The 27,837-nt window shown below is 40.2% G+C and overlaps 1 protein-coding gene across 1 annotated transcript; it reads right to left on the bottom strand.

Annotated features, from left to right (window-relative positions):
* Positions 1-12,237: 12,237 nt before the first annotated feature.
* On the bottom strand, positions 12,238-27,116 carry LOC140724652 (extracellular calcium-sensing receptor-like). The gene is made up of 5 exons (XM_073039077.1): positions 26,859-27,116; positions 25,190-26,023; positions 18,484-18,711; positions 13,231-13,354; positions 12,238-13,145 (listed from the first exon to the last, which is right to left on the bottom strand). The coding sequence occupies exons 1-5, from the start codon at positions 27,114-27,116 to the stop codon at positions 12,238-12,240; spliced, it is 2,352 nt and encodes a 783-aa protein (XP_072895178.1).
* Positions 27,117-27,837: the final 721 nt, after the last annotated feature.

The raw sequence follows: 27,837 nt of genomic DNA, 5'->3' as shown, positions 1-27,837 counted from the left end.
TGCACCATTACAAATTAACAGCTATGATGTTGTGGTCAGCATTTAACGTGGCTGCAGGATTATTGTAGTTGGGTGCTGAATGTCCAAGGTCACACGTTATATCGGAGGGATATGAAAGTAGGCCGAGCGTATGGTGTGGTTCCACCGGTAAAGAATGGCATCAAATCTCTTGAAAAATACTACATATGATCGGAATATGTTGAATCCTTCCGTCTTGAGTGAAGAAACTGCAAGGGTAAAGTAACGTTTTTTTTGCAGTTATATGCAAGCTGGGAGGCTGACCACAAATTACAACAGAAAATAGAAAAGGCAAATCAAAAGGGCAATGTTAAGCTAGTCATGGGAGATTTTAAGAAACAGGTTGACTGGGAAAATTAGGTTGGCAATGGATCTCAAGAGAGTGAGTTTGTTGAATGCCGAAGAGATGGATTTTTGGAACAGCTTGTTGTGTGCCTACAAGGGGATCAGCTATACCGGAATGAGTGTTTTGTAATGACCGGAGGCGGTTAGGGATGTTATGGTAAAGTAACTCTTCGGAACCAGTGATTACAATATGATTAAGTTCAACTTGAAATCTGATAGGGAGAAAGGAAATTCTGACGTAGCAGTGTTTCAGTGGATTAAAAGGAATTACAGTGTAATGAGAGAGAATTTAGCCAAAGGAAAATGGAAGGAGCTACTGGCAGGGATGTCAACTGAGCCGAAAAAGCGTGCGTTTCTGGGAATTACGAGGAAGTTGCAGGACATATGTATTCCAAAAATGAAGAAATACGCAGTTGTTAAAATAGTACAACCATGGCTAACAAAAGATATCAAAGTTATTGTAAAAGCAATAGAAAAAAACAGACATCAAAACAAACAATAGTGGGGAAATAAGGGACTGGGAAATCATTTTAAAAAGCTACAGAATGCACGAAAAAATATTAGAAGCGAAAATATGAAATATGAAAGCAAGATAGAAAATTGTATCAAAGCAGACATTAAATCTATTAGTGGATATTAAAAATAAGAGAGAAATGCGATAGGTATAGGGCTGCTAGAAAAAGACGCAGGAGAAATAATGATGGGGCTCAAGAAGGTGGGTAATGAACAAATTGAGTATTTTGCTTCAGTCTGCATGATGGAAGGCACTAGCAGTATGCTCGATGTTGTAATGTGTGAAGGAAGAGAATTGGGTGCAGTTACTATTACAAGTGAAAAGGTGCTCAAAAATCTAAAATGCATAAAGACACACAAGTCTCATAGAGGAGATACACTGCAGCCTTGGGTTCAGAAATAGCTACCGTTAGTGATTGTGGTGGCTTTATTAATGATGTATCAAAAATCATTTGTTCTGTCATGGTGACAGGGAAGTGGAAATTGCAAATGTCACTGCACTCTTTAAGAGAGGACAAAGGCAGGAGATAAGAAATTGTGGACCAGTTATCCTGACTTCAGTGGTTGTGAAGCGTCAATTATTAAGGATGAATTGATGGAGTACCTGGTGTCAGAGGACAAGTTAGTGCAAAATCAGCATGGATTCCTTCATGGAAAAAAATGCCTGATCAAACTGTTGTAATTCTCTGCGGAGATTGTAAGTGGTATAGATAAAGTGGATGCAGTGGATGTTGCATATTTGGCCTTTCAGAAGTACTTTAACAAGTTCCCACTCATGAGGCTGCTTACCAAGCTAAGAGCCCATCGTATTACACGGAAGATACTAACATGGTTAGAGCATTGGCTGTTTGGTGGATGGCAGAGTATGGGAAGAAATGGAACATTTTCTGGTTGGCTGGCAGTGTCTAATGGTGTTCTGCATGGTTGGTGATTGGACCACTTCTTATTCTGCTGTATATAAATGATTTAGATGATGGAATAGATTTCTTTGTTGTCACGTTGGCAGAAGATACGAAGATTGGTGGACGGGCATGTAACGTTATGGAAACAGAAGAACTTAGATTAAGAGAATTCACAAGAAAGTAACATGTCTGGTAGTAGAAATAAATGTGCAGACTATTTTCTAAACGGGGAGAAAATCTAAAAAATATGACATGCAAAGGGGCTCGATCATCCATGTGCAGACAAACCTAAAGGTTAACTTGCAGGTCGAATCGGTAGTGAGACAGGCATATACCATGTTTGCATTTATTTCAGGAGGTCTAGAATACAAGAGCAAGGACATGGTTTTGAGGCTTTATGAGGCTAGGGCCTCACCTTGATCATTATGAACAGTTATGGGACCCTCATCATAGAAAAGATGTGCTGGCATTGGAGAGGGCCCGAAGGAGGTTCACAACTATGACTCTGGGAATCAAAGTGCAATCACCCGAGGAACTATTGATTGTTCTGTGTCTGTGCTTTTTGGAGTTCAGAACGTTGAGGGATGATTTATTGAGGCCTTTCGAATGTTGAAAGGCCTAGACAGCGTAGATTTGGAAAGGATGCTGCCCCTGGCGGTAGAGTATAGGACCAGAGGACACTGTTCAGGATAGAGGGGCGCCCTTTCGAAACAGAGATGCGGAGAAATTTCTTTAGCCAAAGGGTAATGAAAATCTGAGAATTGTTGGCACATGCAGATGATGACGCCAAGTCGTTGGGTGTATATAAGGCAGAGATTGTTAGGTTCTAGATTGGACATGGCATCAAATGTTACAGGAAGAAGGCCGGAAACTGAGAAAAAGGTAGAGCAAAAAAAGAAAAAGATCAGACATGATTGAATGGCGGATCAGACTCGGTGGGCCAGATGGCTTAATTTTTATCCCATCTCTGAATGTATTATGGTCCTTTTCTCCATTTCAGTTCAACCATTTCAAATGTGCAGAGTTATTGGACCTTGTATATTCAATAGATGATTATGAACATTAATCACGCATCAAATGTTCATCAGAAATCACCTGTATAAATTCCCATTTTGAATTTATTGAATTGTAAATGTTACATACCTCCTGGATACCTTGTAGTTTTCCTGTGATCATGACAGAATTGAGTATCTGGTGAGCATGATGTAATGGTCTTGTGATGGTGGGGTGATGTATATTCCCGCCAGTGTGAGGTCACAAAATGTAATTTTCCCGCCAGTGTGAGATCATGTGATGGCCTGATCCAACAGGTATAAAACGGGGAAACCCTGGTGTGATTCAGGAGTTTTTTGCTGGGTCGTCGTTTTCATCGTCCGTTACTCCGTATTGCTGCTTATTTGGTTTCATTACGCGGTTTTGTTTGAAGTGGAGTTTTAATTCTTACTGTAAGGTGCATTGTCTTTGTGCCGGCAGTTTTGAAAAATACTGGCAGTTATGTTTGATGTATCTTCGATTTAATTTTAAAGTCTAAGAATTGCAGAGTGAAGATTTACCGAAGTACATAAACCCGGAAGATCGAATAAAGTTAGTGTCCTGGACGGTAATACAGGATCGGAAATAGTAAACTGCATCCGAGATAGCCCCTGCATTGTAAGAGCAGAAAGAGTTGGGCGCACTGTTATTCGCCAAGGGAAAGGTCAGTTCCCTCAACCCGTATTTAATTCCTTCATCGTGAAGACTTCGGGAAGGCATACTTTGGCTGGAATCAGTAGTAACTTCACGTCGTCGCGGAATCCATTATTTCAGGAAAGTCTCTCATAAATGACTTTATAAATCATTTGGACTTACGTATTTATCGCTTTAAGAACTGTTCGAGTTGCCGTATAGCAGTTAACTTCCGATAATGTTCGTCGTTTGTTCACTTTTCATTTTTCTTGATCAGAGTTTAAATAAATGTTTATTTGTTTATTAAAACAAAACTGTCTCGATTCCATATTCATTGTTGCCATATCGTAACAAGAAGAACGCTTTTAAATCATAACTTCTGATTGAAGCCTACTTTATGTCTCGTCAATAAGACTATGCAATCCCAACCCACAGCCCACTTCCAGTGTCCATCAGAAATCCCTCTCCGCTTATTCTGCTCCCAATTCCAGCATCCTGTTTGGCGACACGGCGTGGCTAAGTTCAACACTTCTATCCCCAATCTTTAACTGATATCGAAATATAGGACAAAGAGCTTCTACAGAAAACAGCTAACTTAAACACCCGATAGCATTAGCAGTAACAATCACACTTAGGACATTTTTGAATACAAGGGCTAGGTGGTATAGAGCTTGTCAAATATGTGCAAGTATGTTCATTAAACAGTTTTATGGAAGCGGTATTACAGAGATATTGCGACCCTGGTTAAGAAAAAGAAGGTGGTGCATAACAGGCATAAGAAGCCAGAAATAAATGAGGTACGTCACAAGTATAAGAAATGAAAATAATAAAACTTCTGGAAGAAATCGCGGAAGCTAAAATGTAACAGGTTTGAAGGGACTGTTTCGGTAGTGTGTAGCTCTATGAATCTACTACTGGACGGAAAGTACTTCAGCAGGGAAATGTGAACAAGTAAGAAAGTTGAGAGAGTCTCAGATTACTACTGCATGGTCTGCCCAAGGGAAAAGCATAAATTCTCTGGAAGACACAAATGCAAGGCGGGGGAGGCAAAATTTAAACAGATATGGGAGCGCGTATTTTAACCAGAGAGTGGTTTCTGGAATGAGCTTACCGAGGTTGTGGAACAAACACATTCAATACAGGCACTGTATCGGATTTTCGATAGACTCTTGAATGCAATGAATGGAATGATAGTGATCTTTTTATTGGCAGATTATATCTTGTTTAATTTCTGTTTTTCATCACGGCAGATATCTTGGGACAAATGAATTTTTGCTCTTCATGACAATGGCGAATTCTCCAGAAGTTAGCATTCATCACCAAGGGCCTTTATTATCCGACTTTTTCGTTACTTCCTCCTGGAGGGGTACAGGAGACTATAGGACCAAGTTAACCTCTGCTATATGATTTCAGAATAGTCTATCATTTCATTATTATTCGTTTGCTTCCCTTTTCAAAAAAAATCTGCATATTTAGCCGTCTTATCTATTAATTAATATATATGTGATACTGATTCTAAAGAGGATTATATTTCTGTACTGTTCTATACATTCTATCAAGTTTCTGTGCAGAAAATTTTGTATGTGCAGTAGTGAGACCAGAAGACCATAAACCATAAGACTTAGCAAATGAATTATGTCAAATGACCCATTGAGTTTACTCCACCATTCGTTTATGGTAGATCCGTCTTTCATATCGCTTCCTCAACTCCATTTTCGGCCTTTTCCTCGTAACTTTTTATGTCATGTCCAGTCAAGCAATTATCAATCTCTGCCTTAAATGCACACAGCTATCCATCCTCCTCTGCAGCTGCATATGGCAATAAGTTCCATAACTTCACCACCCTTTGACTAAAGAAATTTGTCTGCATGGCAGTTTTGAAACACTGAAGCTGTACTCTCTTGTCCTAGACTCTCTAGTATGGGAAACATCTTTTTTAATATCTACTCTGTTTAGGCCTTTCAACATTAGAAAGATGTCAATGAGGCTCTCCCCTCCCAAACCTGTTGAATTCCATCGAGTGCAGAACCATGAAATGTTACTCGTATGATAACGCTTTTATTCCGTCAGTGCATTCATTCCATATGTTCAGTTTCTTATTCAATGCAACTGAAAAATAATGCAAGCTGGGAAGAAATATGAGTACTACGAGTGGTTGCATTAGCATTCAAAATGAGCATTTGGACAAAAATGCCCTAGATGAAATTTGTATGTAATGTTTTGTGGACAGCGTCTCAGGCCGACATATCCTGGATCCAGCCCAGGGCAGGATTAATAATTCAGTGCTGAGACCACAGAAAATTAATCACTTCAATGTGCAGGTGGAATAAAATTGCAGCAGTAAAACACGAATTACCATTTACATCCAGTCTGAGGGAATAAAGAATGATATACGAAATTCATTGTTGAAATCAAATTGCAGGTCAACTGATAAGTAGCAAGAGCAGACGAAGCTTCCTTGAAGTTGTAAAGGGGAAAAAGGGCAAATCGAAATTTCTATTAAAAAATCCCAGTAATTTCGGGGGCACTTGGAGCGTAAAGTAGAAGATAAAACAAAGGGATCCATTCAGTTATTGACGTGCTATTGTTAAAAACCTTACAAATGCCAAAAATGGTTGAATGAACCATCACTACCCACCACCACCACCGCCCACCAAACTCATACTGAAAGCCCGCAGAACCCGTTATGATTCATCACGGGTCTACTCAGTGTCAGAGATCCGACAGGTTTGGTGTTCTTCTGCTATATTATCCTTTTCGATCTCCTGTGCCCAGCGCGCTAACCCTGCTGTTGATGGCAACAGTTGCATGAATACTTTGCACTTCCTAACCTTTTGACCTCTAGACGGTTAACAACTTACCTGTATCTTGCATCTTAGGTGTAGCTAACTTCGTGTATATGCAGTCAGCAGTCTACTGAAAAGTTTAGTATTCGTCCAGTTCCAGCTTCAATTCCTTAACATGATCCTAAAGTGTCTTCAGTTTCTCATCAGAGACACTACTTGTCAAAGGGCCTACTCACATTCCGAAAGAGCAGCATTCCCCTGTCGCACTTGGCAGCCCTCTGATGTATGTATGCAATATTAAATTATGAAAGAAAACCTAAACTAAAATGAAAGCTACCGACAACCTTCGTCTCTCCTGGCCAAAACCTCCGCTTACAAATAATTTATTCCTATTAGACCGTTTGCAAATCCATCGTCTCCTAGGGAGAAGTGATGTGCATAAAATCCGTTCTGTCCCCGCTTTCTCCTTTTGATATCTTTCTGATGCTACACAAGGCAACGTCTCCTCAGGGACATATTTTGAACTGCACGTGCTCTCATGACTGCGTGGGCAGATTCTGCTCTAAATCCAGTTATATATATGCAAATGACACCACCGCAGTGGGCTGATTTTCACTTCAGGATGCGCCAGAGTGCAGGGGGTGAATAGAGAGGTTAGTAACGGTGTGGTGACAATAACATTTCTTTCAATGTTAACAAGGTAAAAGTTGGTGTTTGAGCTCAGAAAATATTATATGCACATGTTCTTTTCTAAATCAGCGACATCCTGGATTTTATCTCTGAAAGCATCAAGTTAAGAGTCGTGAGCATCATCAGAATGCTCGTCTTGTCCAACGATGTGTATGTCCCGAGTCGGAATGCGCATCACTACGATCTCATGTGTCGAAAAAAAAAGTAAACTGTCCCACTTGAATCTTACAGATAGATGCAAGCTATGCAGTTTCAGTTATATATTTAGCTGGATCGTTATTTAGGGACAGAATATATTTTTCTGCCAATGTGTTTATTTAATTATTCATGCATTCCTGATTCTTTATGTTCTTCCTTTCTTTAGTTATATGCATTTACAGATTCATTGCGAAATAGGCCCTTCCATCCCCTCTTCGAGCTGTATCTTCTTATAGCTCCCGACAACCTGATGTAAAGTCAGAATTGAAAGAGAAGTCTGATGCCCAGAACTGTGAAATCATCACACTATCTCCTACACAAACGTGGCATCCGGCTGCTCTTCCTGTGATGGCAAGGACTGTAGTGCATTGTGGGCACAGTGTACCACATCACAGAAACTGCCCGCCACCCTTCCCTCTCCTTTTCGGGGATACTGTCAACAATTCGCTGCTTCACAAAAGTAGCCAGTAAACTTTGAAAATTTTCACTTTACCATTCCTATCGGGTAGATATTACAAAACCCTTAAAACACTTATATCAGGGCTACGGGACTGCTCTATCCCACTGTTATAGGACCGTCGCAAGGTTGTCTGGGGCATTAGGTAATTTTCCTGAACTCATAAATTACAATGTCATGGTCTTACACCTTTAAGTACCTCTCGCTTTCCCTTTTACTTCCACAGTGGTTTGTTACAATGAAGTGATTGTGTATATGGCACCGTAAGAAACATTTTTGCACCGTGTCATGTAACACGTTACAATTAACAAAAATTATCTCTCTTGAAAAACTTAATTCCCTACATTATTTATATTATCCATACCGTGGAAGCTTCACATATGGTACATGTAAATAGATTACTAACAGCTAAAACTCCGGCACTTTTAACTTTGGAGCCCGTTTGGAATTAACAAATTTATCGCTGGCCTTCATTTTATCTAATAGATAATCGGTATGCCGAGGTAGATTCCTCAACTCGATTAGTCCGCATATTAAAAAGCAATATTCAATATAGAAATTATTGAATGTATTTGAGAAATCCTGTTAGGATATATTTACCCTCTCCCATTCAATTATATTGTTGGTTACATCCAGAAAACATACAGTATGTTTGTTAAACCATTCCTCTTTCAGAAATATACACTATATTAACTGTGTCTAAATATGTCAAAGTTTTGTCAGCACATTTTCCATAATAAATATCACACTATTTGCTGATCATCTTAAGTAAATAGACCTGCTGCTCCTTATTTTCTTTCACACCGTGTGTTTTGTGTAAGATTTATTTCTCCCTAATTATGTCAGACTTTTCAAAATCAATGACGTTTGGAAGATAGCAAACAAAGAATTTGCTGTCCCTTTTAATGTTCCCGAAGACATCAGAAGATCTAATCGATGCCATAAAGCTCTAATCTCGATATAAATCTCCGTCAGAAAACAATGATATCAGAAGTTTTATTTCCTCGCAGTCTGTTGGCCATTGCTTACGTTGCCCTTATTAATTCTTTTTTTTAGTTTACTCTGCTCAAGAAGATGCAAATCTTAGTTTAACATCAGAACTTTAAAACAAAATTCTTATTAATTACCAAATTCATGAGCCCCGAGTTCACGTTTCCTTACAGTAGTGAAATAGTCTTTTGCTTACACACTGGTCGTATATGCTTACGTTAGTTCAGCTCAGCTACCCTTCAATTCAAAAAAAAAATCTAGACTGCTCGATATCATCCGTTCGTTCTTGTCAAATATAATTTAGATACAGATTCAGATTCAGTTTATTGTCATTTAGAAACCACAAATGCAATGTAGGTAAAAAATGAGACAACGTTCCTCCAGAATGATATCACAAACGCACATGATCAGAATCGGAATTATGTTTAATAACCCAGGCTTCTATCTTTTAATTTGCTGTTATACGGCGGCAGGACATGGCAATATATAATAATAATAAGTTCTGAGATATAATTTAATCCATGATAGTTCTGTCCAGGAGGAGAGGGCACAGCCTCTGGATGTAGTGGCGTCCTTTCAGAACACAGATGTAAATAGATAGATAGATAGATAGATAGATACTTTATTCATCCCCATGGGGAAATTCAACATTTTTTCCAATGTCCCATACACTTGTTGTAGCAAAAACTCATTACATACAATACTTAACTCAGTAATAATATGATATGCATCTAAATCACTAACTCAAAAAGCATTAATAATAGCTTTAAAAAAAGTTCTTAAGTCCTGGCAGTTGAATTGTAAAGCCTAATGGCATTGGGGAGTATTGACCTCTTCATCCTGTCTGAGGAGCATTGCATCGACAGCAACCTGTCGCTGAAACTGCTTCTCTGTCTCTGGATGGTGCTATGTAGAGGATGTTCAGGGTTTTCCATAATTGACCGTAGCCTACTCAGCGCCCTTCGCTCAGCTACCGATGTTAAACTCTCCAGTACTTGGCCCACGACAGAGCCCGCCTTCCTTATCAGCTTATTAAGACGTGAGGCGTCCTTCTTCTTAATGCTTCCTCCCCAACAATAAATGAAATTTAGCCAAAGGATGGTGAATTTATGGAATTTGTTTTGACAAGCAGCTGTGGGAGGCAGGTCAATGGGTATATTTAAGGAAAAGAGTGATAGATTCTTGTTAGGACATGGCATCATCAAAGGATACGTGGAGAAGGACGAGAGCTGACTTTGAGGAGGAGAAAAAAATAGATCAGCCATGAATGAATGGGTGCAGACTCAATGAACCCGATATTTTATGCTCTTCTCGTTTTTAATAGGGCTTTATAAGTCTAAACGAAATCCTAAAATAACAATGTGGACTTTTTGGTGAACGCAGAGGTTAATGCATAAAAAAGGTTTGCACTCATGCGTTTTGAATTTTAATAAATACAGTGGAAGCAAAAAATATGCAAAGATATACATCATATGTGTTTTTTTGGAAAATTGGAAGAAACTCGTGGAGGCATTCAATCGCAGGTTTGGAGACGCCATGCTGATTTGAGTGATAACTAATTACTCGTAGTTAAGGCACACTATTGTAGCAGCGATTAATTTAGGATTATATGGTACATCAGGTGTGAGAGAGTGAGGAATAATGAAGAAAAAATATTCCTAAAAATGACCAGCCAACTATTACATAATAAATGCAGATCAAGCTTCCATTGACATGTAAAACAGATAGACTATCCAGGGAAACGTCGATTTCTATAGAAAATATACTTTGTAATTTGGAGTGTACTTAGAAAGTAAGCAGAGAGAGAAAGTAATGGGATCTGTTAAGTATTACATTATTTCAAACACTTATAAATGCGCAATATCGTTATACGTGGGCTGATACAGGGGTTAGATCTCAAAACAACTATACTTCCTACCACCACCCATCCCCACCCAGCAGAAGATTATAAATTTCATTTTATATTTATTACTCAGATTGTTCAGTTTCTTGTCATGAATCTACTTTAACACGTCCGTGAAAATAAGAAATTGTGAAATCCAGCCAACGGAGGAGAGGGGAACTTGCTTACATAGGAATGCTACTTGATATTGACAAGTTGGTCCCGATTACCCATTTTCATTAATGGATGATTTTGACATTTTTCACGCATTTAATTTCCTCAGCGAAGGCAGATGTACAGTATGATAATTAAATAATTGAATCTATTTACTCAAAATGCACACCATTATTCACCGCATGTTAACCGAAGTATAATTCATAAGTTCTGAACCTTTAATCCAAGTCAACTGTACCACCAGTTTTATTCAGGAGCAGCAATGTCTTTTTGTGTACTGTATTGACTGTGTGGCGTTTACTTTACCAGAAGGACTGTATTTGAGAAAACAGTTTTCCATGATTTTCTACAAGAGGGGTTTGTCGATGAATAACTGCCAGAATCCTATGACAAGTGGTAAATATATGAATTAATAATATCTCATGGAAAACACCTGACAATAATTCAGTATGGAAGACTGCAAATAGAACAAATATATATTTTAAAGAACATAATATTATCATTCTCCTTTTAAAATCTTAACTTTTAGTAGCTACAAACTTATGTCCATCTTCTTTTCTATATTGCTTTAGTTGAAAAGTCACTTCAGCTATTGAGCTGTAATGAAGCTGCTTAATTCAGAAAACATTAACCACACCAGTGAAATTTATCAATATTATTTAATATATCGCAAAGTACATATTACCATGCGGCATAGTAAGCGTCTCTAATCTAAAAGGATTACCAATTTCTTGTTCTTTACCTCGGCACAGTACAACAGCACTATAAATTTCGTGAAACTGAATCATTGTTCATAAATCTTCATTGACTCAAAGAAACATTATTATTTTTCAGTGTCTTTATACCAGAGAGTTTATATATTATTCCAACGTTTTCCAAAATCTCATCGTCAAACTAGCAAATTGTTAGTTCTCTGTGTGTTCTTTCCCTCGTTTATTAAATATTGGAGTCATATTTCCTCACTGTCGGAACCTTGAGGAATCCATGGTTTTGGAAAGCCGTATACAAATTATTCAGAAACTCCAAAATTCTGACGCTTGGAACATCAGGTCCCTGGTTATTTTATAGACTAATGTCGAACACTACAACATAACAAGTACTTGTCCCAGTACTGATTGTGATGTTATTGAAATGCTTCTTCAACACGCACACTCTCGATATAAACCTTCCAATATATATCACGTCTATTTTCTTACGTAAGCATTGTTTCTTATTTTTCAACAGCAGCAACCTACTAAAAGTTATCACAGGGCTTAATTGACATGAAAAATAAAAGTGAACAAAGACCATGCAAACTGTCTTTATCCCCAAGTTCCTATCAGTCTGAAAGATGACACATTTTTTGTGTAAATAAAGAAAGAAAAGTTACACCAGTGAAATATAACCATGAAGTAACCATAAATCGGTTATAAGGTTTCCTCTTGATCAGACTCTACGTTAAAGTATCCATGTCTACACAATCCAATTTAAACTATTTGAATTTCAGTTTAAGTGCCTTTTTTTTAAATTAAATTCTCACTTAATTAAACGGCCGACACATCAAAAAGAAGAAAACTGCAATTAATAATCGGTGATTACAAACAATTATGCGACAATGATACACCGGGATGCCGGTCGTTACAGAGACGTCCCTATCGCCATCATTTGTTTCTTTGTATTAATGTGTGGTTGCAGTAGAATAATGTAACATTTCGGTCCAAAAATACAGACGAGCAGACCGAAGCTCGATGCCCAAATAGCGAACATTTCTACAGCCACAGTGTACTTTCCCGGAGAGCTCACATAAGCTGGAATAAAAGTTATCCAAACAGCACAAAAGATCAGCATGCTGAAAGTGATGTACTTGGCATCATTGAAACTGTCTGGGAGTTTCCGAGCCAGGAATGCAAGCACTAAACACACAACGGATAACAGCGCAATATAGGCTGATACTAAATAAAAGGCGATTAAAGAGCCCACATCACATTCCAAAATAATGATATCTCTGTAATGACTCATGTTTTTCAGGGGGTAGGGAGGATAGACAGTTACCCATCCAACACAGAGCAAAACTTGTAAAAAAGTAAGAGCGAAGACGCCCAGCCGTTGCTGCGCGTGTCCGAACCAGTTCATTACGCTACTATTGGGAAGCGTTGCTTTAAAGGCAACTACAACAAGGATGGTTTTCCTCAAAATGCAGGATAAGCAAAGAACAAAGGCAATTCCAAAGGCTGTGTGGCGCAACATACAAGAAAAGTGGGATGGTTTTCCAATGAAGGAGAGCGAGCAAATGAAGCAAAGCAGGAGGGCGAACAGTAGCAGGAAGCTGAGTTCGGAGTTGTTGGCTTTGACGATAGGCGTTTCTCGATACCAGTAGAAAACTGCCGCGGTGGCCAAGGTAAAACACACTCCCACCATTACAAGCGTCAATAATATATACCCCACAATATCTCGAAATGAAAGGAAATCAATCTTCTTGAGAACACACTGGGTTTTTGCTTGATTGGACCAGTATTCCGAGGGACATTTGATGCAATCCGTGGAGTCTGGAAAATTGTCATTTAATATGAAAATGCGTCTGAACACAGAAATGCGGAATTGAGAGATTTCGCTGCCCATATCTGCACTTACCAGTGATGTTGCTGATTTCACCATCAGCGCAGTCTGTACAGTCAAAGCAACACATCGGCTGCCCTTTCCGGCTGACTTTCCTAGTGCCTGGAAGGCAGCGTTCTGAGCAAATTGCTCGAGGGATCTGAAGGAACAGAAAATAACCTGTTGGTTACCAGTGGAACTGTAAATGTGGCCATTCAGTTTACAGAAGAGCTGACACAAACGTCATGAATTGGAGATTAAGAAATAAAATAATATTAAATGTCTCGTGAACATGGAACTGAACTAAATCAAAGCAGCATTAAACCAGACGGGCGTGAAGCCAGAACCGGGGTTGGCTAAAATGGCTACTTGACGATAAATTAGCCAAAAGGCGTTTTCTTTGATAACAAAGAGGACGAATTCAATAGTTCGTTATCTGGAATGTTCCGCTCGGTATATGTGCATAGTGAAGGTAAATAGTCACAGATGAATTACTGCCCAAGGAACCACAAGCATGTTATATGAGTAAATTGTAAACTGCCGTCTCATTCTGTGCATTGGTTTATACCTAACGGGGGAATCACTCAGGAGCATGAGCAGCTTACCATTTGGACATCAAGGGAGGAATTTACAACCAAGAAGCAGGAAACCGTTAACTGTGGATCTGAGAGGTTATGGAAAGGCTCCCATTTCAGAGACCCTTGTTGTCCTTCCATACGAAATCAAGCGTACCTCTTCGCATATTGTTGGTTGAATGTCCGGCAAGAGTAAAGCCGCACCAGACTGGTCTGCTTTTGTGGTTGAGACTTAAACGGTGAGGGTGGAGAGACGAGGTGATCAGTAGTGTTAGGAGATCCACTACTTTGATAAAAAGGCAAGAGCTTCTGAGGACAAGATTGCGATTTCAGGATGGTATGCTGCTTTCTAGGTACCAGAGTCAGAGGGATATCGGGACGAGTCTGCGGAATTCGTAAGTAGGGGAGTGAGAAGCTAGGGGTCGTCGTCGACGTCGTTACTAACAATATGTTCCGTCGGATCCTATGGGAGTCCAGTGCAAAAATTACAGCGGCCCGATGATACTTATTTAAAAGTCCGTTTGTCAGGAGTGACGTCCAGGAGGACTGGTGGATATGTACTGCTTCCTTGTTTAAGAAAGTAAATGATCCATAAAAAATTACAGGCCAATGTGCATGATAAGACATAAAAACTATTTTGTTTGGATAATCAGGGTCTGATTAGGAATAGTGAACATGACCTTGTTCTTAGGAAGTTGTGTCTAACCGATCTTATAGACCTTCATGACTTTTAAAACTGCTTTGATAGTCTCGCACGTGGTAGGTTGTTCAAAGAGATTGAAATTTTTGCCATTAAAGTTTGAGTAATAAAGTGCATTAGGTAATGCATTCGCGTCAGAAGCTTAACAGTGATATAAGACGGTTGCCTCTCTGTCTGGAGGTCGGTGACAAATGGCATGCCGCATGGATTGGTGCTGTGCCCCATATTGCTTGTAGTCTCTATAACTATCTGTACGAAAATGCTGCAAACTTGATCTGCAAATTTGCAGATGACCGAAGATGTGAAGATGTGCTGAACAGTAAAATGGAGATAATCAAAACTAGTTGCGCATCAGTACCAGCGGGATTAATGGACTGAATAATGGCAAATGGAATTTAATGTAGCTCAGTGCGAGGTGTTTGACTATAGAAGGTTAAGCCATGGTAGAAGCTACACAGCGTGTGAAAGCACACCGAAGATTTGGAAATGTAGATTCATGATTCATTTAAAGCGGCGTTGCGTGTAGATAGGTTCGTAAAAGTGAAATTTTGACACGTTTCCCTTCATTAATGAATGTATCCAAGACAAGTGTTTGGAAATTATATAGCAGTTCTTTAGGACATTTGAGAGCTCTAATGTGGATTTTGTTTGTGAATAATGTCATCTGCATACAGGAAAAATATGAATAAGATTGGGAGATTCGAGTGAAAAATTACGTAGATGTTACCAGGAGTTGAAAACATGAGTTATAGGCAAGGATTGCATAGTTTCCAACGTTAAATAGGTCACAGTCAGCAGGGGGAAAGGGGAAGAGTCAGGTTCTAGAGTGTATCCCTGTGACTGTACACCTTGACAATTAGTACTCCTGTTTGCGTACTGTTGGTGGGGGGAACAACCTACCTGGGGGAAACAACAGTGGCCGTGCCTCGGGCACAGAGTCTGACCCTGTGGTTCCGAAGAGTAGGGAAAGGAAAAGGAAGGCAGTAGTGATAGGGGACTCTATAGTCAGAAGGTCAGACAGGCGATTATGTGGAGGCAGAAAAGGAAGTTGGATGATAGTTTGCCTCCCAGGTGCCAGGATCGGGGATATTGCAGATCGCCCCAAGAATTCCTGTAGTGGGAGGGAGAAAAGCCGTGGTAAATATTGGTACCAATGATATGAGTAGGACAAAGGAAGAGGTCCTGAAGAAAAGACTACAGAGAATTAGCAAGGAGTTGAGAAGTAGGACAACAAAGGTAGTAATGTCATGCAACAGTGAGAATAGGTATAGGGTGAGGTGGAGGATGAATGCGTGGCTGAGGGATTGGAGCAGAGGCAGGGTTTCAGATTTCTGGATCACTGAGACCTCCTTTGGGGCAGATTTGAGCTGTATAAAATGGAGGGCTTGCACTTGAATCGCAGGGGTACCAATATCTTGGTGGGGAGGTTTTCCAAGCCTACTGACTTACTGGTAAGATTCACTGGTCTGTAATGTCCTGGTCTATCTCTACTAACGTTCTTGAATAAAGGGACAACATCCGCAACCCTCCAAACCTCCGGAACCTCTCCCGTCCCCAATGATGATGCAAAGTTCATCGCCGGAGGCTCAGCATTCTCCTCCCTCGCCTCCCACAGTAGCCAGGGGTACATCACATCCGGTCCCGGGGGCTTATCCAACTTTATGCTTTCCACAAGCTCCAACACAACCTCTTTCTTTATATCTACATGCACAAGCTTTTCAGTCTGCTCAAGTCATCACTACAATCACCAGGATAATTTTCCATAATTAATGCTGAAGTAAATTATTCATTATTTCCTCCGGTTCTATAAACAATTTCCCACTGTCACACTTGCTAGGTCCTATTCTTTCACGTACTATCCTATGACTCTTCAAATCCTTGCAGAATGCCTTGGGGTTTTCCTTAATTCTGTCAGCGAAGGCCTTCTGATGGTTCTTTCTGGTTCTCCTATTTCCCTTCTTTAGCTCCTGCATATTAGCCTTATAATCCTCTGGATCTGTAACACTACCTCTGAACGTTTTGTAAGCTTTTTTCTATTCTTCTTAACTAGATTTATTACAGCCTTTGTACACCACGGCTCCTGTACCCTGCCATAAATTCCGTGTATAATTGGAACGGACTTATGCAGAACTCTATACAAATACCCCGTGAACATTGGCACATTTCTTCCGTACCTTTCCCCGAGAACATCTTTTTCCAATTTAAGCTTCCAATTTTATGCCTGATAACCATATAATTCCCCCGACTGCAGTTAAACGCTTTTCTAACTTGTCTGTTCATATCTATCTCTAATGCTATTATAAAGGAGATAGAGTTGTGATCACTATCTCCGAAATGCTCTCCCACTGAGAGATCTGACACCTGACTAGGTTCATTTCCCAATGCAAATTAAGTACAGCCTCTCCTCTTGTAGGTTTATCTACATATTATGTCAAGAAACCTTCCTGGGCACACCTAACACCATACCTTTTGAACGCCTTGCTCTAGGAAGTGTTATTATTACACCTTTCCAGGATCTGTTCCCCTATCTGCACCTCGATATCTCTGTTATTAGCGGGTGGTCTATAAAACACCCAGTAAATTTGTTGACACCCTTCTGTTCCTAACCTCCACGAACAGTGACTCCGCAGACAATCCCTCCTTGGCGTCCACCTTTCCTGCAGCCGTGACACTATCTCTGATCAACGGTACTTCGCCCCTACCTCTTTTGCCTCCTTCCCTGCCCTTTTACAAACATCTAAAACCTGGCATTTGAAGTAAAAAGTCAGGTCCCTGAGCCACCTAAGTCTCTGTAATGGCCACCACATTTTAGCTCCAGGTACTCTATTCTCATCTCCTTTGTTCACAATACTGCTTACGTTAAAATAGACGCATCTCAAACCTTCGGTCTGAGCGCGTCCCTTCACTATCACCTGCCTATTCTGCCACTCGCATTGTCTGGAAGCTTTCTCTATTTCTCAGCTAACCTCCTCTTCCGCAGTCTCTTCAGCTCGGCTCTCAACCCCCAACAATTCGAGTTTAAACTCTCCTCAGTAGAATTATCAAACCTCCCCGCAAGGGTTTTCGTCTCCCTGGGATTCAGGAGCAACCCGTCCTGTTTGTACAGGCCACAGCCGCCCCAAAAGAGGACTCAATGATCCAGAAATCTGATATCCCTGCACCCTGTTCCAATCCCTCAACCATGCATTTATCCTCCACCTCGTTCTATTTCTATACTCACTGATCGAGGCATAGGCATTGTACCCGAGATTTTTAACTTTGCAGTCGTTCATCTCAACTTAATTCTTAACCCCCTGTAGTCTTTTTTCAGGACTTCTTCCCTTTTCCTACATATATCATTGAAACCAATATGTACCACGACCTGTGGCTGTTCTTCCTCCCACGGCAGGATATCTTGGACGCGATCTGAAACATTCCGGACCCTGGCACCTGGGAGGAAAACTACCATCCGAGTTCTGTCCTGCGTCCACAGACTCGCCTGTTTGACCCCTAATTATTGAGTCCCCTATGACTAATGCCTTCCTCTTTCTTTCCCTATCCTTCTGAGCCACAGTGGCGAACTCTGTGCCTGAGGCACGGCCACTGTTGCTTCGCCCAGGTAGACCCATTCCTTTAGAATAGATGTCTGATTCTACCTTATACATTTCCAATAATATGACCTCCAGCACCCTGGGGGCAGTGAATCCCGGAAATACACGAACAACTCAGAAAACAAATCTCTACACTCCTGAGTTTAAATTGATGAACGTTTCACTTCGTGATTTTCCCCTTGTTCGCTACACTACAACCACTTAATGGATCTCAACATCTAACACTGGATGACCATCGGTGACTAAGGTAATCTCTCGTTCTTCTAAACTATTAAGGAAAGAGAACATATTATGGATGCTGCACTTTACATTGCATCTATCTAGTGTACTATCACCAATACCTCTTCCACAATGACCCATACCCCAGGCATGCAGCTATTTTCCATTTTGACATTCCAATAGGAAGGTAAAAGAAGAGCCATACCGTATTTCCCGTCGTACCCCACATGATATCTCTGACATGAATCAATAGTTCTCGCCCTGGCGGAGCAGAGGCGTCATAATATCCGACGTTTACAATGTCAACGCTTCCCCTGGAATTCGTTTGCAAGTTTACTAATTCGTATCTTGGCACCGGGTCTCCATTTTCATCAAAATATACGATTTCTCCCTTCTTCACTGTGAAATTCACGGCGCGTAGGTAGTGCAGCAACTGGGGTTGTGGTCGAAAGGAAACTATTATTTACCGGGTCGTGGATTTGGCATGCATAAGTTCAGACATTATATTTTGTCGTAAAAAGCAGCAAATGTTTGAAACGTGCAACATTGTACATACCACCTACAGAAGAGCTGTATATTTTCAAATGCCGAGCCTCGGATCCGGAGTTTTAAAAAAATAAATCTGTTATTAAAATAGTGCTGGTGGTACTCACTGAGAAAGGCTGCAGTTGTGGCTGTAATTCTATCGAGTGTCTATTTTCCTCCAAAGAAGGTACCTTACCTAATGGGTTCTTGCAGCAATTTATTTTTTCGGCACTTAGACGTGTCACATGTACAGCGTACGTGTATCTCGCGCTGGTAAACGATGCTTAAGTAATAACATAGTGCCCGTTGATTCCTGTGTATGACTTCAGAATAAGAAGCTATGCAGAATCAACATGTTCTATTTGATCGTGCGCCACTGCAAAAGCGCATAAGTATAACTTTGCACGATGTACAATCTCTCAGATGTTGCTGCCACATAACTACCTTGTACAGAGTAATAAAATACGTACGGAGCTGCTTCCCATAAAGCAGAAGAGTTTTACCAGTGACCTTGCCAACATTCATTTTTCCTTCAATATTCTTTATAAACGATAAAAGAGTGAAACACACTGTCATGACGGAAGCGTAGCAGAGCATTGACCAGCGGTAAATATGGACATCTGAAGTTCTGGGAGGAGGGTATATCAATCTGTTCCACCGCATGGGGATAAAATGCTGGAGCGGATCGAGGCAGCGCAATAGAGCTTTGCCTAGCGGACAAACGGATTTTGGAGTTAATTGGCAAGATCAAAACAAAGGAAGGCAGAAGCAAACGCAAAGGCCGTCGTCTAAGTGGAGATATTAATGCTTTAGCTTCTCGAGGCTTCAGCGAAGAAAGGCCTCACTCGGAAACGGAAAAGGAAAGGAAAAATCAAGTTTTTAATCATTTCCTCCTTTATAACTGCACAGCTAGAACAGTCGAGATGACAAGCGGCATAGTGCAATGGTCCTCTTGCTGGATGTGAGAAATCAGAAAGACCTTATGTGCCGCTGACCTGAACTAATGCGGGAACTCTATCCAGCTGCAGCTTGTAGCAGTGTTGTAGAATAGCAGGCATGATGCTTTTGGCTTCAGAGCATCATGGCTGAAATATTATAGCTGGCAGATTAATGTCCAAGAATCCACATTGTATTGGAAGGATTGGAAGGAATGCAGAGCGGTGATGCTGTTCTTTTGGTAAAATAAAATCAATAGAGAGAGGTGGAAGGTTTTCAATCATTGTAGATAGAGCTAAGGAAGTTAGGGCAAAAAGACTCTCACGGGAGTTGTAATCAGACACCCCCCCCCCCAACCACTAGTAATGATGTGGGTGACAAATTACAACAGGTGATAGAAAATGCATGCTAAAATGTGTAATGTTACAGTCATCATGGAAAATTTCAATATGCAGGGAGACTGGAAAAATCAAGATGGTGTTGGATTAAATGGTGCGGGGTGTGGCTTTCTAGAGTTCCTAGGAGATGATTTTTTAGAGCAGGTGAATGAGCACAAAAGAGGATCAGCTATTGGTGTTTTGGCTATTGTGCAATTAACCACAATTATATCATTTTTTTTTAAATAAAGACAAATTGACTTTTGCTGCAATTGTTTCAGAACAGTGGAAAATTGTAAATGCCGCTCTAACATTCACGATGAGAGGGATGCAGGGTAGAAGGAAGGAAACTATGGGCATGTTAGTCTGATCTCACCGGCTGGACATATGTTAGAATCGATTTTTAAAAATTAGGTCTCAGCAGACTTAGAGGCTATTAATTACATAGGCAAGTGTCAACTGGTTTTCTTAAGGGAAAAGCTTGCCCAACAGAACAATTAGAACTCTTTGAAGAAAAATCAAGTAGGATAGATAAAGGAAAAACTGTTGATGCTGTGCATTCGAATATGCAGGTGGCATTTAAATAAGTGTCACACGTTAGGGTTAATAAATTATGAGCCCAGTGTATTACTGGAAAAATTCTGGCATGGATATAACAACCGTTGTTTCGCAGGAAGAAATGACTGAGAATAAAAGCAATCCTTCCTCGCTGCCGGTGACTAGTAATGTTGCAGAAGGTACTGGGCTGATTCTTTATTTTTTTCGTTATAATAGCTGTATGATTTCAATGATGGAATTGAAGACTTTATTGAAAATGTTGTCGATGTGAAGATAACTGGAGTGCAAGATAGTTTTGAGGAAATAGCGAGGTTACAAAAGCACTTAGACAGATTTGGAGAATCGGCAGAGAATAAGCATATAGCTTACTTAACGTGTCGGGAAGTGTTTGACCATACAGTTTGGAGCAATGAATCAAACGTTTGACTAATTTAAAAATGCAACGAAAATACAAAAATACTGGGACTTAAAGGGGTTTGTTAGTCCTTGTGCAGGATTCCCCAATGATTAATTTGTAGGTTGAGTATGTGGCGTGGTAGGCAAATGCAATGCCATTAATCATTTCAAGAGGACTGGAATATAAAAGCAAGGATGTAATTTTAAAACTTTATGACTCCATACTGGTGTTTTGTGAGCATATTTGGGCTCTTAATCCTACAAATCAGGCACTGAAACTGGTGAAAGTTCAAAGAATATCCAAGAAGGTGTTTCCAGGATTGAATAGCTTGTCACATGAAGAACATCTTTTAGCTCTTCGGCTAGAAATCAGAACAATTATATTATTTATATATACACCTGTATGTCATACACACACACACACACACACACACACACACACACACACACACACACACACACACACACACACACACACACACACACACACACACACACACACACACACACACACACAAAATACAGGCATACAGGCAATATGTAGGACACAGGAGACTGGCCTAAAGTCAGGAGAATGAAGGGGTTAAGGGGCCAGCATGCACTCTGTGTTTCCTCGGTGTTTCAGCATGCACGTGAGTTTCCTCTCACGTCCAGAGTCCGGGTATCTGGGATAGAGTCCTTAGCATTTTTAAATGCTAGGCTGAGCAGCCAGAAGCCGTGTTCCGTATAGTGAACGATAGCATGGATAGGATGGTCGACGAAGTTCTGAATATGATCTCCATAATTTAAGTGCTACGTTCAAGGATAGCCTTAAAGGTTGTGATGTCATTGTTGCTGTCCGTGTCACTAAAAGTGAGGTAAGAGTTAAAAAGTGTATACAGCTCAATACCAGCCAAATAAGTTAGTGCAGGAGAGAGGGAATAATATTTTAGGATCATTGTTCTCTATTCCAGGGAAGTGGAACATTACAGAAGGGATGGTTTGCACCGAGACAGGTGCGGGAAGAAATATTTTTAGCGGGAAGTTTGTTAATGCTACCCAATGGTGGTTAAACAGGAGTTGCAGAATTCCAAATGACAAACGTTGGTTACAATGCAGACTAATTCAGGAATGCAAACTGTTGAGCACGCTGCGGCAAAATTGAAAAAGGATGAATGCAGGACTGAAGGGGCTATCCCTGACTGCAGATAGTATACAGAATAAGGCAGATGTATTTGCAGCATAGTTGCAGATTGAGAGGTGTGATATTTTAGGCATCACTGATTTATATCAAAACGATTATAGCTGGAAGTGTAATGTTCGATGATATACATCGTATCGAATGGATAGGCAAAAAAGTAGAGTGCGCAGTTTCTCTGTTGGGAAAACAAATCAAATCAAATCATTGGAAAGAGTTGACACTGGGTGGGATGGTGTGGAATTATTTTTGATGTAGCTATGGAATTGCACGTATAAAAATACCCTGATTGCAGATGAATTGAAACCTCCAAATAGTAACAAATATATGGACTTCATATTGCAACGGGTGATAGGAAATTCATGTTAGAAATACAACGCGATAACAGTCGTGGAGGACTTCAATATGCAGGTAGATTTGGAAAATCATCTTGATACTGGATTAGAGGATGAAAAATATCTACAAAATACCTAGGGCATGGCCTTCTAGAGCAGCTCAAGGCTGAGCCCACTAGAGGACCAATTATTCCAGATTGGGTGCCGTACAGTGAAACAGATTAGAGGCCGTCAAATAAAATAACCCTTCGGGGCAGGTGATCATAATATGCCCGAATTCACCCGAACATTTGAGGCAGAGAAGCTAAGTCAGATGAATCCGTAATGCCGTGATGTAAAGCCAATTACAGAGGCATAAGAGAACGAGTTGTCCGGAATTGACTGGAAAGGAACACTGGCACTGATGACGACAGAACAGCAACGGCTCGGTTTTCGGGAAGCAATTCAGAAGACTCAGGGCATATACAACGTAAACAGAAATATGCATTCTAAAGGCAAGATTACACAACAGTGGCTCACAAGAGAACGCAAAGGCAACATAACATCAAATGAAAGGGCATGTAATACAACAAATATGTTGGGAAAGAGGTACATTTTGCGGTTTTTAAATTACAACAGTAGGCAACTAAAAAGAGAATAGGAAGGTATAGATGGAATTAGCTAGCCATTACTATTAAACTGAATTCCAGCAGTTCCCTCAGATACATAAAGCGTTTTTGAGAGTCGAGAGTTGATATGGGAATAAGTGCTGGAGATGTAGGGATGGAAGATAATGAAATGTTGGACGAACTGAATAGGTACCTTGTATAATTCTTAAGTGTGCAGTTTGCTAAAAGTTACAGGTGTCAGGGGTCATGAAGTGCGTACAGTACCTATAATAAGAGAGTGGGTTTTCTGGGTAATTGAACAGTCTGAAGGTGGCTACGTTACTTGTACCAAATGGTTTTCACCCCAGCTATTTGAAAGCAGTAACTGAGAAGAACGTGGAGGGATTAGTATTGATCGTTCAATCATCAATAAATATGGAATAGTTCCGAAAGACACGCATAATTGCAAATGTCACTACACGTACCCTAGAAGAAGCAACAAACTACAGGTCAGAACTGAGCACATTGGAAGATGTTGGAGTCGATTATCAAGAACAATGTCTCAGGATACTTGAAACTTGAAAGCACATGATAAAAGAGGCCATTTTCAACGTATTTCCTCAAAGCAAAACCGTGCCGTCTATAACTACCGGAACTATTTCACGAAATATCAAGCCCGGTAGAGAAACAATATTCGCTTGATGATTTGTCCTTGGATTTTCAGAAGGCCTTCGACAAGGTGTATCTGATTGCCAGGATATAAAGAGTGAGGATAGATGGAATAATTTTTAGCTGTCTGCCAGTGACTAGTGGTGATCCAAGCACTCTCTACTGGGACCGATCCTTTTACCTTATATATCAATGATTTTGATGATGGAATTGTTAGCTTGGATGCAACGTAATCAGACGATATGAAGGTAGTTGGTGGGGGAGGTGGGTGGGGGGTGCTGGTAATTTTGAGGAAATAGAGAGATGACCGAAAGATTAAGACAGATTAGGAGAATGCTGAATGAAATGATAGATGGAATACACTGATGGGAAGTGCATGTTCATGCACTTTGGTGAATGAATTGAAAGGTGTGATTATTTTCTACCTGGTCAAAAAATAATGTAACACTGAGACGCAAGGGAAGCTGGGAGTCCAATGCAGGAACAACTAAATGTTAACTTACCGTTTAAGTTTGTGGTGAGGAAAGCAAATACAGTGTTAGCATTTACATTAAGAGCATTACAATCTAAAATTAAGGATGTAATTTCGAGATTAAAAAGCACTGATAAACTTCACTTGGATTATTGTGTCTCCATGGAGGCACAGTATGGCAGATGAAGAACTTTTGATGGCTCTGGGAATGCATCCACGAGAATTCAAATGAATGTGGTTACCGCTATGAAGCCTATTGAATGATGAGAAGCCTTGATAGCTTGGATGTGCAGAGGATGATTCCCTTGAGGGATACTGTAAAACCAGAAAACACTGCTTAAGAATATATGGGCGCCCTATTAAAAAAAAAAGGAGAGGGCATGAATATCTTTAGTCAGAGTGTGGTGAATCTGTGGCAATCGGTGCTGCAGCCAGATGTGGAGGCCAAATATTTTTTGCATATTTAAGGTAGAGTTTGATAGACTCTTGGATGACCAGGACATGGTGGAATACGATGAGAAGTCAGGAGAACGGGCTGAAAAGAAAATTGGATCAGTCACAATTAAATGGTGTACTTGAGATGATGAGCCAAATGGTCTAATTCTACGCTGAAATCTTATGGTATTTTGGTCTGCTGGAGATTGCATGCCTGTACATTAGCTGTTCCCCACTTATTAAAAGATAAGAGTGCTAAACTTTCGTAACCATTTTCGGGAATAATATTCGACTGTCTCAAAGAGAATTATTTGCTAAGATATAGTGGCCCCAATTGTACACCCACAACTAAAAGCAGAACATAGTATATGTTTCAAAATTTACTTATCCTGAACGACATCCTCAGTGCCTTCTTGATTTAGCTAAGTTTTCATACCTACGTACCTGCCATGGCTCGAATTTTGCAATATGTGCGCACGTGTCATTGAGAAAGGGTCCGTTTCCTTCTACACAGGTTAACAGATTGTGGAGTGCGTGAGCAATGGAGTAGACCGCAGTATACACGTGGTATGAACTTCCATCCATTATCGCCGGAAGGTAAGTATTCTCTATCCCTTCCATCTGCTCCTTCCCTGTGCATTGTCGAAATTGACCTGAAGAGTTCCCTAGGTTTGTCCCGTTGTCTGTGGTAAAAGAGCAGGTGAATAAATTTTCCCAAAACTCCACAACAATATTATTGTCAGACAAGTTAGAAGGACGGACGTTAAGAAGAAAATCTCTGAGACCCGCTATCTCTGTTCTTCGGGTGGACGGACCGATTGTTCCTGCAAGATAAATTACCCTTTCTTCGGGCTGGAGAAAATCTTCTGTCACCCATGCTTCACTTCCAATCCATTGTAAACCAGTTATGTTTTGACGTAGAATTTCATTCAATAAAATTCGCATATCACCCACATGAGCAAATGCTACTACCACTTTAGTGGACGCTTGTGAAATCACTTGGACAATTTTGCGGATTTTCTCTGGCGGATCGGTCCTGTAAAATGACTCAGAGTAGGCAATACATATTCCAAACATTTGTACATTTTTGACAAATTCTTGCATTCCGAAATTACCATAATCGGTGTTACTTCTAATGGTTCCAATCCAAGTCCAGCCAAATGTTCTCACCAGTTCAGCAAGAATCTTGGACTGGTATTGGTCGCTGGGGATGGTTCTAAAAAACGTGGGGTATTCTCCCTTATCGCTGAGACAGGAGCAGGTGGAGTAGTAACTGACCTGCAAAGAATGAGGTAAATAGATGAAAGCTAGGTCTTACTTTTGTATGCCCGTGCCTGATCGACGCGTGCCGTTTCTTTGTGAATGTTCTTACGTTTGTATAGAACTATAAAATTGGGCATGCAATATTATCAATATAGCAGCGTAACCTACAACGATGCATAAATTACCACTTTATCACTCTGTTAATAGAAATCTGGTCCGCCATATGAAAATTACTGCTTTCAATTCTGATAGCTGATTTTAGGAAAGATCTGGAGTTTCTCAAGAGTGTGCACGCGATGCTAACTAGTATGGTGCCTGAATTCAAGAGGATGTGCGAAGGAGAGAGTTCCGCCAAACCGGGACTTTTATCCATGCAGCGACAGAATATGACCTGAAAGAAATTTATGAGATTGAGATAAAGTTGAGTGTGAGTGTTTTTCTTACTCTCCCAGTGTGCAAATGTTTTCTACCATAGTCCTACATTTTAGGTGAAGTCCGGGAAAGGAGATACGCTCGACATTTTTTTATCACACCGAGTTCATTCCCTGAATTACATTGCCTGTGTTGGTGAGGGAGACAAATACGAAAGAGGTGTTCGAGTTTGAATGTACTGAGAAAAGAAATTGGCATTATGCAGTGAAAACAAGCTATTTAGTTCATCATTCAAATAATAGTTTAATTATTCCCGCACTCTAAATGGGCCTATATTAATATTCATGGACTGAACTGTCAAATACACTATGCACTATTTTTATAACAACATTTAACAGAAGATCATAATTTCGTATTGATTCTAAAAAAGAGGTGGCCCAACAATGGTATAAATACCGTGTAATATCTCACATATTACCAGAGGAATCCCAAAAGATCCAATTGTTCTTGCGGTTACGATAGAATTTGTAGATAAATCACAGCCAACGATGGCAGCAACGTTGGAGGAACTTCTACAATCGGGGTATTCAATTGATTTTTCGTCTCCATTTATCAATGCGAGTGCTGCTTGCGAAGCGATCGCGGAGGACGAGCAATCATCGTGGATCTGATACCCGAGTGTAATAGCGGGGAGGAGATTCTCATTCTGGTTTATTTCTTCAATGGCAAAAATCATTGTCTGTGCCAGTCGGAAGCTTGCATATCCAAAACTGTGAGATAAATATAATATACGAGGTATAAAGATTATTCAGATTTCTACTGCAATCGGGAAGTGATAGTCAAAAATCTTAAGTTTTGAATCTTGAAACAATTAAGATATAACAGTTTTCCTAATGACGAAAAAAGGTGTTCAGAACACTGACATCGGCTCCGGATGGAAACTAATATTTGGCAATTTTAACAGCTGAGGCTACCAAACACGTTCTTTTTCACAGTGAACAAAGTTCAATGGACTCCATTGGAGAGGGATCGAAAGGAACCATACTCCTAGCGGTACACGGCCCACCGCATGAATACGTGAATAATGAAGTCAAAGCAGCACACTAAAAATGTTTGAAGAATTCAGTATGCCAGGCTGTGTCTATGGAGTGCCACGTACCCCGTGACCGGGTTCCCAAGCCAGCAGAAATGCAATACACGTTGGAGTCTGCATATTACTGTAACTAATAGTGTTTACTAGCAAACTAAGAAATACTGTACTATGCATGCAAATATATGAAACAGGTTGACAATGATATATACAGGTGTGGAAATAGAAATCAAAACGAAGGTCTTTCAAAGTCTAGGGGTAAATGGATAGTTTTACGATGGTGTTGAATGTTCAGTTCAGTTTAGGTCCAGCTAGACCTGGTGTAACGTTGGAGAGAGAGAGTGAGAGTGAGAAATGATGCAGTTGC

Source organism: Hemitrygon akajei, chromosome 3, assembly GCF_048418815.1.
Source record: "Hemitrygon akajei chromosome 3, sHemAka1.3, whole genome shotgun sequence".
NCBI lineage: Eukaryota > Metazoa > Chordata > Chondrichthyes > Myliobatiformes > Dasyatidae > Hemitrygon > Hemitrygon akajei.
The sequence above is the reverse complement of the archived record's forward strand: the minus strand, read 5'-3'. Positions and strand labels throughout refer to the sequence as shown.

Excerpts from the sequence above, each read along its gene's own strand:
- LOC140724652 (XM_073039077.1), bottom strand. The coding sequence starts at position 27,116 with ATGATTTTTGCCATTGAAGAAATAAACCAGAATGAGAATCTCCTCCCC. Across the intron at positions 26,024-26,858 it reads GATCTTTTGGGATTCCTCTG|GTCAGTTACTACTCCACCTG; the intron begins GTAATATGTGAG and ends CATTCTTTGCAG. Across the intron at positions 13,355-18,483 it reads GGGGTACGACGGGAAATACG|ATCCCTCGAGCAATTTGCTC; the intron begins GTATGGCTCTTC and ends CTGTTCCTTCAG.